The sequence below is a fragment of the Pelodiscus sinensis genome, chromosome 5 (genome assembly GCF_052426305.1).
Source record: "Pelodiscus sinensis isolate ZL-2025 chromosome 5, ASM5242630v1, whole genome shotgun sequence".
Classification (NCBI taxonomy): Eukaryota; Metazoa; Chordata; order Testudines; family Trionychidae; genus Pelodiscus; species Pelodiscus sinensis.
In genome coordinates this window covers 101,928,392-101,939,485 of record NC_143056.1, presented here as the reverse complement: position 1 = coordinate 101,939,485, position 11,094 = coordinate 101,928,392, and the positions used below count along the sequence as shown (strand labels likewise).

At 43.6% G+C, this 11,094-nt stretch overlaps 1 protein-coding gene across 1 annotated transcript; it reads left to right on the top strand.

The window, feature by feature from the left end:
- Positions 1–750: 750 nt before the first annotated feature.
- On the top strand, positions 751–2,364 carry LOC142829006 (parathyroid hormone-like). The gene is made up of 2 exons (XM_075926046.2): positions 751–966; positions 1,359–2,364. The coding sequence occupies exons 1-2, from the start codon at positions 881–883 to the stop codon at positions 1,642–1,644; spliced, it is 372 nt and encodes a 123-aa protein (XP_075782161.1). The 5' UTR covers positions 751–880; the 3' UTR covers positions 1,645–2,364.
- Positions 2,365–11,094: the final 8,730 nt, after the last annotated feature.

Genomic DNA, 11,094 nt, shown 5'->3' with positions numbered 1-11,094 from the left:
GAGCGGGGAACGGGGCGAGGCCCAGAGGGCCTGACTCTGGAGGAAAGGAGGGGGATTGGGTTAGAGTGGGGGGCTGAAGCACCTTAAACTCAAAGTCTTCATGGAAGCAGAACAAGGCAGCCAACACAGATGTCATATTTAAATTCCAGGGCAAAAAAAGAATCAGCAGGTTTATTCTATGTTTCTTTCAAGAAAATTCAAAGGCTATTGTTTGCCAGGCTGAAGAAATTATTCTGAGATATGATTCTCTCCCTTCTTGTTTTTGAACCTTTCATATATATGCAGTCTGGGACAGACCTGAATTTTTAGAACTATATAAAAAGCCATAATCTTCATAAGTCAAAAAAATGAGGAAACGATACCAGAGATCAACAAGCTGGAGTGAAACAGGCACTTCAAATTGTGCTAATTTACTTCTCAGTTCAGTTTAATTTTAAAAAAATTTCACAGGTCATAATAGGGCAGTCATGTTAAGTTTAAAACTCTCGGTGGGGATGGCTTTTTTTTCTAGTGTGGGACTATTACTGTATTTTTAAAGTTTTTTTTTTTAATTTGATGTTTGTTCCTTGTCAAGATCTATGGACTGGCCGTGAATTTTTTAAGTGACTAGAGACTTTTTTTTATTGTTTTTTGTCTAAAATGTCCTGTAATGTTATTTTTATCACTGCATTTTGTGTACTATATCTATCTATCTATAAATATATAATATGTGGCTCTCTGCACTCTATCCATAGCTATTTTGGCTCTTCATCTCTAACTTGTTGGCCACCCCGGTATATGTCTTCAAAACTTTTTCTCTTTATCTAACCCCAGTTGTTCCCCTAGTTTAACAGATGTGAAACAAATATAAAAATGTCCTTGTTCTGTCCTTACAGATAACATGTTTCCTATCAAAGACATGGCTAAGACTGCTATTGTTATATATGCAATTTGTATCTTTGCAACATCTGATGGAAGACCAGCGACGTAAGTATAGTGCTACACATTTTGGAATTTGGGGATATTTTTACCAATTCTCTTTACTTTCATCTTGACTGGTTACATGCGTAGCATTATTGGAAATCTGGCATCAAGTACAAGAATTAAAATAAACAATGTCAGTGGCTAAACAGTATTGGCACAAAACTAGGCCATTTCCCTCTTCTAGCCCTTCTCCCACTAATAATTCCACCACCAATTCACATATCACTGTTCCCCTTCCCACTTTCAGACAGTATATCCCTTTCTTGGTAAAGATCCAGGTTGAACAAATGTGCCTTTCCCCGACCTCAAAGGCTCCCAAACTTTGTCTTGAGTGGAGATCAAGAATTCAAGGCAGGACCATTATGAGACTGTTACTTTGTTCACCTTTCATACAGGAAGAGGTCAGTGAGTGAGATGCAACTGATGCACGATCTTGGGGAGCACCTGCATACTGTGGAGAGGCAGGATTGGCTTCAGCTGAAACTGCACGATGTGCACAGTGCCCCCGAGGCATTGGTGGATGCAAGGACCCAGAGGCCCCGAAAGAAGGATGATATTGTTCTGGGGGAGATCAGAAATCGGAGGCTGCTCCCTGGGCATTTGCAGGCAGCAGTGCAGAAGAAACCTATTGTTCTGGAGAAAGCTTACAGGGACATATTCTTCAAAACAAAGTCCAAGTGAAAGACGCATAGCATTGATCAGTCCAAGTGAACGCATGTCTAAGGCACTGACCAGATAGGGCATTTTATTAGTATGTATATTACATTAGTTCCTAGAGGCATCAACCAAGACTGCAGTGCCACCCTGGTAGGTCCTTTGCAAACACAGAAGAAGAGATTGCACCCATGTCAAATGCCGATAATTTCTGAATGTCTAATTCAATTGCTAGCGTGATCCATTTATTTCTAACATTTAAACATGTATGTCTAAAAGCCAAACAAGCAGGAGATTAAATATAAATGGTTTTTAAAGGCAGGGTTTTAGTCCAGGTTCTACCACTCTTACTTACTTTAACCCAGTGAAATCATCCCAGAATAAATTACTAATCAACCTAAATGAGGATGGCAGAATCTGATCCCATAATAAATAGAGTACAAGTTGTGCAAGGATTTAAATATGTGTTTCATTCTACACACAGTGACCAGTTCCATTGATCCACTGCTCACACTATATAAAGTTGAGTTCATATCCGTTTCAGAGAAAGATCTGGGAAGTATAAAAAAAGACCTTTAATGTTAAAAATATTAAAAAGTAAGTTAAAATATAAAAACAGAAAAAGCAAAAGATTATAAATTATTAAAAGCAAAATGTAGGATTAAAACTAATTTTATAAACAATAGAAAAATCAATGGTTAAATAAAATATTCAAATAAGGGAAATATTTAACTACTCCACAATGGCCAAAAGGATAAGATTTGTAACATGAACAATAAATGGAAATGTATAGCATGTAGGTGCGAGGTTAGGGTATGTCTACACTACAGCGTTATTTCAAAATAGCTTATTTTGAAATAACGTGTCCAGACACAAAATGCAAAATGCTATTTCAAAATAGCGTGTCTACACTGATAGGATGCTGAATCATATTTAAGGCCTGCCGGAACCAATTCTGACAGGGCATCAGGTCAGGAGTTACCTTGTGTGGCTGCTGCCTGAGGCTGAGACCTGTGCTTAAAGGGACCCTCCCAGACAGCTGGTTCTAAGGTTTTCCTGCTTGCTTGCCTACCTCACTGAGGGATAGCAAAGCATTTTTTTCCCTCTGTGTGCTCTGGTTGCCCTCACTCAGGATACCACAACACTCTGCAGCATGGAGCCAGAGCCGCCCCTGGGCACTTTGGTGCTTCGCCTGGACGTTTTGCTGCGAGCCTGACAGCACATTCTGCAGGCAATAACAGTCTCCCTGGTGTGCCCCACTGGGGGCTTGTGCCTCATTCCTCCCTCACATCCTTCCACTTACCCCTCCCTAACCCCCCTTCCTGCTGTAAAATAAAAGACACGTGTTCATTACAACAAAGCCTCTTTATTGAAAAAAAATGGGGGTGGAGGGAATGAAACTGAGGTGAGACTGGAGAAAGAAGGTGGGAGAGGGGAGGGGGAATCCTGGGAGGAGGGAGTTGGCAGGGGGAAGCAAGGGGAGGAGAAGTTCAGGGCTCAGGGTTGGGGATCTCGCCGGCCCAACTGTCTCCCAGCACCGTGGTTGTGGGGGCCTCAGCATCCCCGGGAATGAAGGGAGGCTGGGGAGGAAGAAGCGGAGGGGGAGAAGAAGTAGGAAGAGGAGCAGTAGCTAGGGGTAGCTAGGCAGCAGGGGCTGAAGCAGCAGGAGGCAGCAAGCTCTGTCCCAGGGTCGATGACCATCTGGGGAGCACGGACCATTCTGCCCGCCAGGATGTGGCCCACAGCATCAAAATAGAGGCCGGGATCTGGGTCTTCACCTGGTTGGGAGCTGCCCCCTGTGGCCCTGGCATACACCTGCTGCAGCTCCTTTATTTTCATGTGCACCTGCTCCTAGGTTCGCATGTGGCCTTTGGTGGCCAGGCTGGCAGCCATCCGCCTGTAGACGGTTGCATTCCTCCATTTAGTGCGGAGATCATGGACGTTGGTGGCATCCCCGCAAACCTGAATTAGGTCCCTGATATCTGCACTGGACCAAGCAGGCGCCCACCTTTTGCAGCCCCTGGCAGACTCCTGAAAGCTGGCAGACTGGTCCCGGGGAGCAGTGGAGGGCTGGCTGGCACTGGCTGCCTGGCTCATGTTGGCTCTGGGCTGGCAGGCTTGGAGCTGGCACAGGCACTGTGGACAGAGTCTACCCCTTTAAGGGCTCCGGGGGGGAGGGAGGAGGAGGGAGAGGAGTTTTCTTGGTTGTGACCAGAATGGCCATCAGGGCACCCTGGGAAGGGCTGGAGGCCCCCTATTTTGAAATAAGCATCTACACAATGCTTATTTCAAAATAGCAATTTTGAAATTGGTGCTATTCCTCGTGAAATGAGGTTTATCAATTTTGAAATAAGCCCTGTGCTATTTCAATATAATTGTGAAATAGCGGTTTGGCTGTGTAGATGCTGGTAAAGTTATTTTGAAATAACGGCTATTATTTTGAAATAATTTTGCTATGTAGACATACCCTTAGATAACAAAAAATGGAATTGAAGTCAGACAATTACATTCATCCAAAATTGTACAAAATATTTTCAGCCCCTCTCTTGTCTGAAAATTATTCACTATCTAAATTGTCTATATGTTGTCTTAGTACTACATGCATAAACTTACCCATTCATAGGCCTAAGAATTTATACTGGCAATATGACTCATGTGTGCATGCATCTATATTTATAGAAATGGGTCAATAGACTATAAAATCCTTGCAACAGATTCCCATTAGCCTTTGGAAATAATTGCAACAGTATACCACAGAAGCCGTGAGCTTAGCAGAAATTATAAAAATGATTGGATGTGTGTGTGTGTGTGTGTGTGTGTGTGTGTGTGTGTGTGTGTGTGTGTAAAAATAATAAGGTTTATAAGTAAAATTATAATTATAAAAATGAATAGCAAAAAAATTCCAAACCTGAATTTTGGAAGAGATATAAACACTCAAGCTCTGGAGGATAAACCAACTTCTAATTGATGCAGTTGAGGAAGAAACTTTCCTTGTATTCAATGTTTTCCATGATTTCCACTGTGGAGTTTATGACACCTTCCTCCCAAACCTCTGCTACATATCACTACTAGAACGTGGCAGGTAGAACAATTGTATGGTGGGGGTGCTGAATACTCAGGATATGATGGAAACCATTTCAAGCCAGGGGGTTCTGCAGCACTCCCAGGGTATGTCTACACTACAAAGTTAATTCCAACTAACAGCCGTTAGTTCGAATTAACTTTAATAGCGGATATACATACAAACCGCTAGTTTGAATTTAATTCGAACTAGCGGAGCTCTTAATTCGAACTAGGTAAACCTCATTCTACGAGGACTAACGCCTAGTTTGAATTAAGTAGTTCAAATTAAGGGCTGTGTAGCCACTTAATTCAAACTAGTTGGAGGCTAGCCCTTTCCAGGTTGCCCTGGTGGCCACTCTGGGCACCACCAGGGAAACTTTTCTGCCCCCCTTCCAGCCCCAGAGCCCTTAAAGGGGCATGGTCTGGCTACACTGCTTGTGCCAGTTGCAAGCCTGCCAGCACCCAGCCAACAGACCCTGCACCTGGCACGGCATGAGCCAGCCACCCGCTGCCACCCAGCCCTCCGCCTCTTCCCAGGACAAGGCTGGTGGCTCCCAGGAGCCTGTCCGGGGCCACAAGAGGTGGGCGCCCACCTGGTCTAGTGCGGAGATCGTGGACCTCATCGAGGTTTGAGGGGAGGCCTTCAACGTCCACGACCTCTGCAGTAGGCACACGAATGCGGCCGTCTAGGGCAGCATAACTGCCAGCCTGGCCACCAAAGGCCACATGTGAACCCAGGAGCAGGTTTGCATGAAAATCAAGTTGGTCCAGTGAGATCCCCGACACTGAGCCCTGAGCTTAGAACATAAGAACATAAGAATGGCTGTACTGGGTCAGACCAAAGGTCCATTTAGCCCAGTAGCCTGTCTGCTGACAGCGGCCGGCACCAGGTACCCTGGAGGGGATGGACTGAAGACAATGACATAGCAATTTGTCTCATGCCATCCATCTCCAGCCTTCCACAAACAGAGGCCAGGGACACCATTCCTATCCCCTGGCTAATAGCACTCCATGGACCCAACCTCCATGAATTTATCTAACTTCTCCTTAAATTCTGTTATAGTTCTAGCCTTCACAGCCTCCTGTGGCAAGGAGTTCCACAGGTTGACTATGTGCTATGTGAAGAAGAACTTTCACTTATTATTTTTAAACCTGCTGTCCATTCATTTCATTTGGTGTCCTCTAGTCCTTCTATTATGGGAACTAATGAAGAACTTTTCTTTATTCACCCTCTCCACACCACATATAATTTTATAGAACTCTATCATATCCCCCTCAGTCTCCTCTTTTCTAAGCTGAAAAGTCCCAGTCTCTTTAGCCTTTCTTCATATGGGACCTGTTCCAAACCCCTGATATTTGTAGTTGCCCTTTTCTGAACCCTTTCCAAGGCCAAAATATCTTTTTTGAGGTGAGGAGACCACATCTGTATACAGTACTGAAGATATGGCGTACCATAGTTTTATACTTCCCCTCCTCCTTCGTCCCCTGGCTTCCACCTTCTAGCTCCCTCCTCCCAGGTTTCCAACTCCCCTCTCCCACCCTCTCTCTTACCCTCTCCCACCTCCTTTTCCCAGTCTCCCCAGAGGTTAATCCTCCCCCCCCTCCAGTTTTGTTAAATAAAGAGGGTTTCTATTTTTGAACATGTGTCCTTTATTTTTTACATCAGGAAGGGGGACTAGGGAAGGGTAAATGGAAGGAGGTGAGGGAGGAATGGGGCACGAGCCCCCAATGGGGAGGACTGGGGTGGCTCTGTGGGCTCCTCGGGGTGGAAGCTCTCCTGCAGGGCCTCCTGGATCCTGACAGACCCCTGATTGATCCCCCGCCCAGATGGCAGCCTGTGGCAACTGCAGCTGGGCTGGTGGCCGAGTGCTGTGATGTGCCGAGTGTGGGCACTCAGGGCACTCCAAGCCAGGACTGCTTTGCTATCCCTCATCGAGGTAGACAAACAAGCGGGGAACCCTGAGAACTGTCTGTCCGGGGTGGGGGTCGGGTCCCTTTAAGCACAGCCCTCGGCTAGCCTGAGGCAGCAGCTCCACATGTTAAGTCCTAACCTGATGCCCTGCCGGCACTGGTTCCAGCCAGCCTTAACTTCGATTCAGGGTCCACTCAATGTGGACATGCTATTTCGAATTAGCAAAACGCTAATTTGAATTAGTTTTTAGGTCTAGATGCACTAGTTCGAATTAGCTTAGTTCGAATTAACTAATTTGAATTAAGTTAGTTCGAATTAGTGCTGTAGTGTACACATACCCCCAGATCCAGCACCTATGATCAGACCCAGATACTGGACTAGATGAACCATTGGTCTCAGTCAGCACAACTTTCTCTACATTTCCAATCCTTTTTGCCAGCCAGGGAAATAAACACCTCCCATTCCCTGCAATGACTGAGAAGAGGGAATGGGGGAGGACTGGCCAAGCAACAAAGCAAATGGAAAATGGCCAGTCAAAGCAAAGAGCAAAAGATAAAGGCTGAGTAACGCACAACGACATAGCACTTCCTGGGAGTTGACACCCAGGACAGCTGCCCTTCTTGCTCGCCCCTAGAATCTGCCCTTTTCCCATGTAATGTTTACTTGTCCATTTGATTCCTAGCACACTTCGGATAAAAAGTGAACAAATAATAAATAAATTCAAAATATAAATTCAAATCTTCTGCAGATTAGAAATGTCCTTGCAACTAGTGAGCTGTATTTCATTATCTTGACTATATCTTTACTAATGTAAAAGCCCTGATACGGCAAACAGATGATGCGATAATGCAGACCTGGTACCAAGTCCCATTATAGTGAATAGTACACAATGGTACGTAGGGATCCATGATAGTATACCTATTTTTGGAACTGGGCCCTTAAAGTGTACTTTCTATTTATTTTTTATCGTATGTTTATGCTTAACTTATAAAGAAATGAAATTGCATTTTTAACCAGTCTTACTTATGTGTCACCGCATACAATGGACCAACAGCTCTTGGACATTATTTTAAAGCATAACAAACTCTGATTTTCCTGTCAGTATTTATATTGGTAGATATGTGGATAAGGAGACACATTTTGAATTTATTGGGAACTGGAGAATTTATGAGCTGTACTTAAACCAAAACAAAATCAGACTGCTGGCATAAAAAAATAAAAAGGCTGTAGATTTTTTTTTTAAACTAAGGACTGAGGGAAAGCTGATAGGTGTGAAAGAGCACACAGTTTGTGAAGGTAGCAGCTACTGAAGAATAGATAGATATAAATCCCATTTAAATATAACACATGAGTGCAAGAAACTAAATATAGATCAAATGAGCTAATATACAAATTCTAGAAGTGTTAAATACTAAGGCCTGGTCTACACTAGACCAGGACGTTCAGCTTAAGGTACTCAACTCCAGCTATGTAAAATGCATAGCTGGAGATGGCTTACCTTAAGCCGAGCCTTGACAGCATCCACACTGCGGGAGGCCTATGGGAGCAAATGCTTCTGTCCGCTTCTCTAAGTCCTCAGGGTATGTCTACACTACCCCCCTAGTTCGAACTAGGGGGGTAATGTATGCATACCGAACTTGCTAATGAAGCCCGGGATTTGAATTTCCCGGGCTTCATTAGCATAAAGCCGGCACTGCCATTTTTAAAAGCCGGCTAGTGCGAACCCCGTGCCACGCGGCTACACGCGGCACGGGCTAGATAGTTCGGACTAACAAGCCATTCCGAACTATCTGTACACCTCGTTCCACGAGGCGTACAGATAGTTCGGAATAGCTTGCTAGTCCGAACTATCTAGCCCGTGCCGCGTGTAGCCGCGTGGCACGGGGTTCGCACTAGCCGGCTTTTAAAAATGGCGGCGCCGGTTTTATGCTAATGAAGCCCGGGAAATTCAAATCCCGGGCTTCATTAGCAAGTTCGGTATGCATACATTACCCCCCTAGTTCGAACTAGGGGGGTAGTGTAGACATACCCTCACAAAAGGAGGAGTTTTGGACGCTGATGTGAGCTGCCCTCAGCATTCAATTTTTGGGTCTATACTAGATCTGTTAAATTGAACACCAGAAGATTGACCTCCTGAGTGTCGAGCTTCTAGTAAGTATAGATGTGACCTTAGATGGATGAAATAGAGTGCTAGGCATTAAATGAGGATGTTGATAAAATAGGCATTTTGGAAACTTGGTGGAATAAGGATAATCAATGGGACATGGCATTTCAGAGTGCAAAGTATACAGAAATGATAAAGTAGGTTATGCTAGGGGAGGGGGATAGTGGGTCTATATGTGAAAGAAAGCACTGAGCAGTGGCGCTGGCAGATGTGGCCAAAGAAGCCATGTGTACAGCTGCGAGAGGCTTCTGGAGGCCAATTATTTGGCTCCATCCACACTCATGCTATTTCAAAATAACTCTTTCAAAATAAGCATTGTTCCTCATGAAAAGCTGTACAGATTTCAAAATAACTAGTCCTTTATTTTGAAATAACAGGCTTGGTAGTGTGGACTCTCCACTTATTTCAAAATAAGGTGAGTTAAATTAAACAGAAGTTAAAAGCAGCAGTCATGAGGGTGAAAGGCATGGAAACTATGTGATAGAAGTTCAAACTAAATGTATACCCCAAATTAAAAAAAAAAAGAAGCAAAACAGTAAGAGCATAAAAAAAATCCAGCATGACTAAACAGAATATTAAAAGAGGAAAAATGGCATCAATTAAAATCTTATAGAAAAAACCTGAAAGGCGTATACACTCTGCTAAGCCAAGCATAAAAGTATAAGGCAGGCCAAGAAAGAATTCGAAGATCAACTAGCTAAGGAAAACAAAAACAGTAATTTTTTTAACTGCATCAGAAGTAGGAAGCCTGTAAATAGTCAGTAGGGACACTGCAAGACTAAGGTGAGAAAAAAGCACTTAAGGAAGAAAAGATTATTAGAGATGTGGGGTGATTCTTTGTATCAGTCTTCACTGCTGATGATATGGAAGAAATCCCAACATCCAAAACATTCTTTTAGGTCACAAATCTGACTAACTGTCCCAGATTGAGATGTCAATAGAGGAGGTTCTTGGACAAACTGATACATTAAACATTAATAAGTCACCAGTACTAGATGTTATTCCTCCAAGAGATCTGAAAGAAGTAAAATATGAAATTGCAGAACTAACAACTGCAACCTACCACTTAAATCAGTCTGAGTACGTCTGCATTTGCTCCCTAGTTCGAACTAGTTCCTCATTTTTTGAGGAGTAACGTTAGTTTGAACCAAGGGGTTTAATTTGAACTAATGTGTCCCTGAGCGCACTTCCTGGTTCGAATCAGCTGGCGAGCAGAATAGCGTGTGGACGAGATTATGCTAATGAAGCACGGGATATTTAAATCCCTGCTTCATTAGTAATTTCGGTCGGCTACATTTGCATCCCTAGTTCGAACTAGGGAGCAAGTGTAGACGTACCCTCTCTGTAATATATGACTGGAAGGTAGCTGATGTAATGCCGATGTAGAAAGAGGTCTCTAGAGGTGATCCTGGCAATTACACACCAGTAAGTCAAATTCCAGTGCCAAGCAAATTGGTTGAAAGTGTAAAATTATCAGACACACAAGCAAAAATGATATGTTGAGAAAGAGTCAGCATGGCTTTTGTAAAGGGACATCATGCCTCCTCAATCTATTAGACTTGTTTGAGGATGTCAACAAGCATATGAAAAAGAATGAGCCAGTTGAAACAGTGTACTTGGACTTTCAAAATGATTTGACAAGCTCAATTATCAAAAGCTCGTAAGCAAAGTAAGCAATTGTAAGATAAGATGGAGGGTCTTCTCATGGATCCGGAACTGGTTAAAAGATGGGAAACAAAGAATAGGAATAAATGATCAATTTTCACAATGAAGAAAGCTAAGTAGCAGGGTCCTCCAAGGATCCATATTGTGACTTGTGTCATTCAAAATACTGATAAATGATCTGAAAAGGGGGCTAAACAGTGAAGTGGCAAAATCTGCAGGTGATACAAAATTAGTCAAGATAATCAAGTCCAAAGCTGACTGTAGAATTTTAAAGGAATCTCACAAAACTGCATGACTGGGCAATCAAATGACAGATGAATTTCTGTGTTGATACTAGGGTAGCAGGCAGGTGGCCGTGGGGGAGGGCAGGGAGAGCTTCAGTCGGTGGGTGGCGGAACAGGAGGAGGCGCAGTAGCCACACCCTTCTTGGAGTGACTTACTATTTGAACCAAAGGGAGTGGGCAGGTGCCCACTAAAAACCCCTCTCCCAGTCTCAGGACTCCTGGACTCAGGATTCAATTGATTACAGGGGACAAATAATGAAAAACAGGCTCAGGGGTAATAGAGAGGTAGCCATGTTAGTCTGATTTTGGTAAAACAAAAGGAAAAACTATGCAGCACTTTAAAGACTAATAAGATAGTTTATTAGGTGATGAGCTTTTGTGGGCCAGAC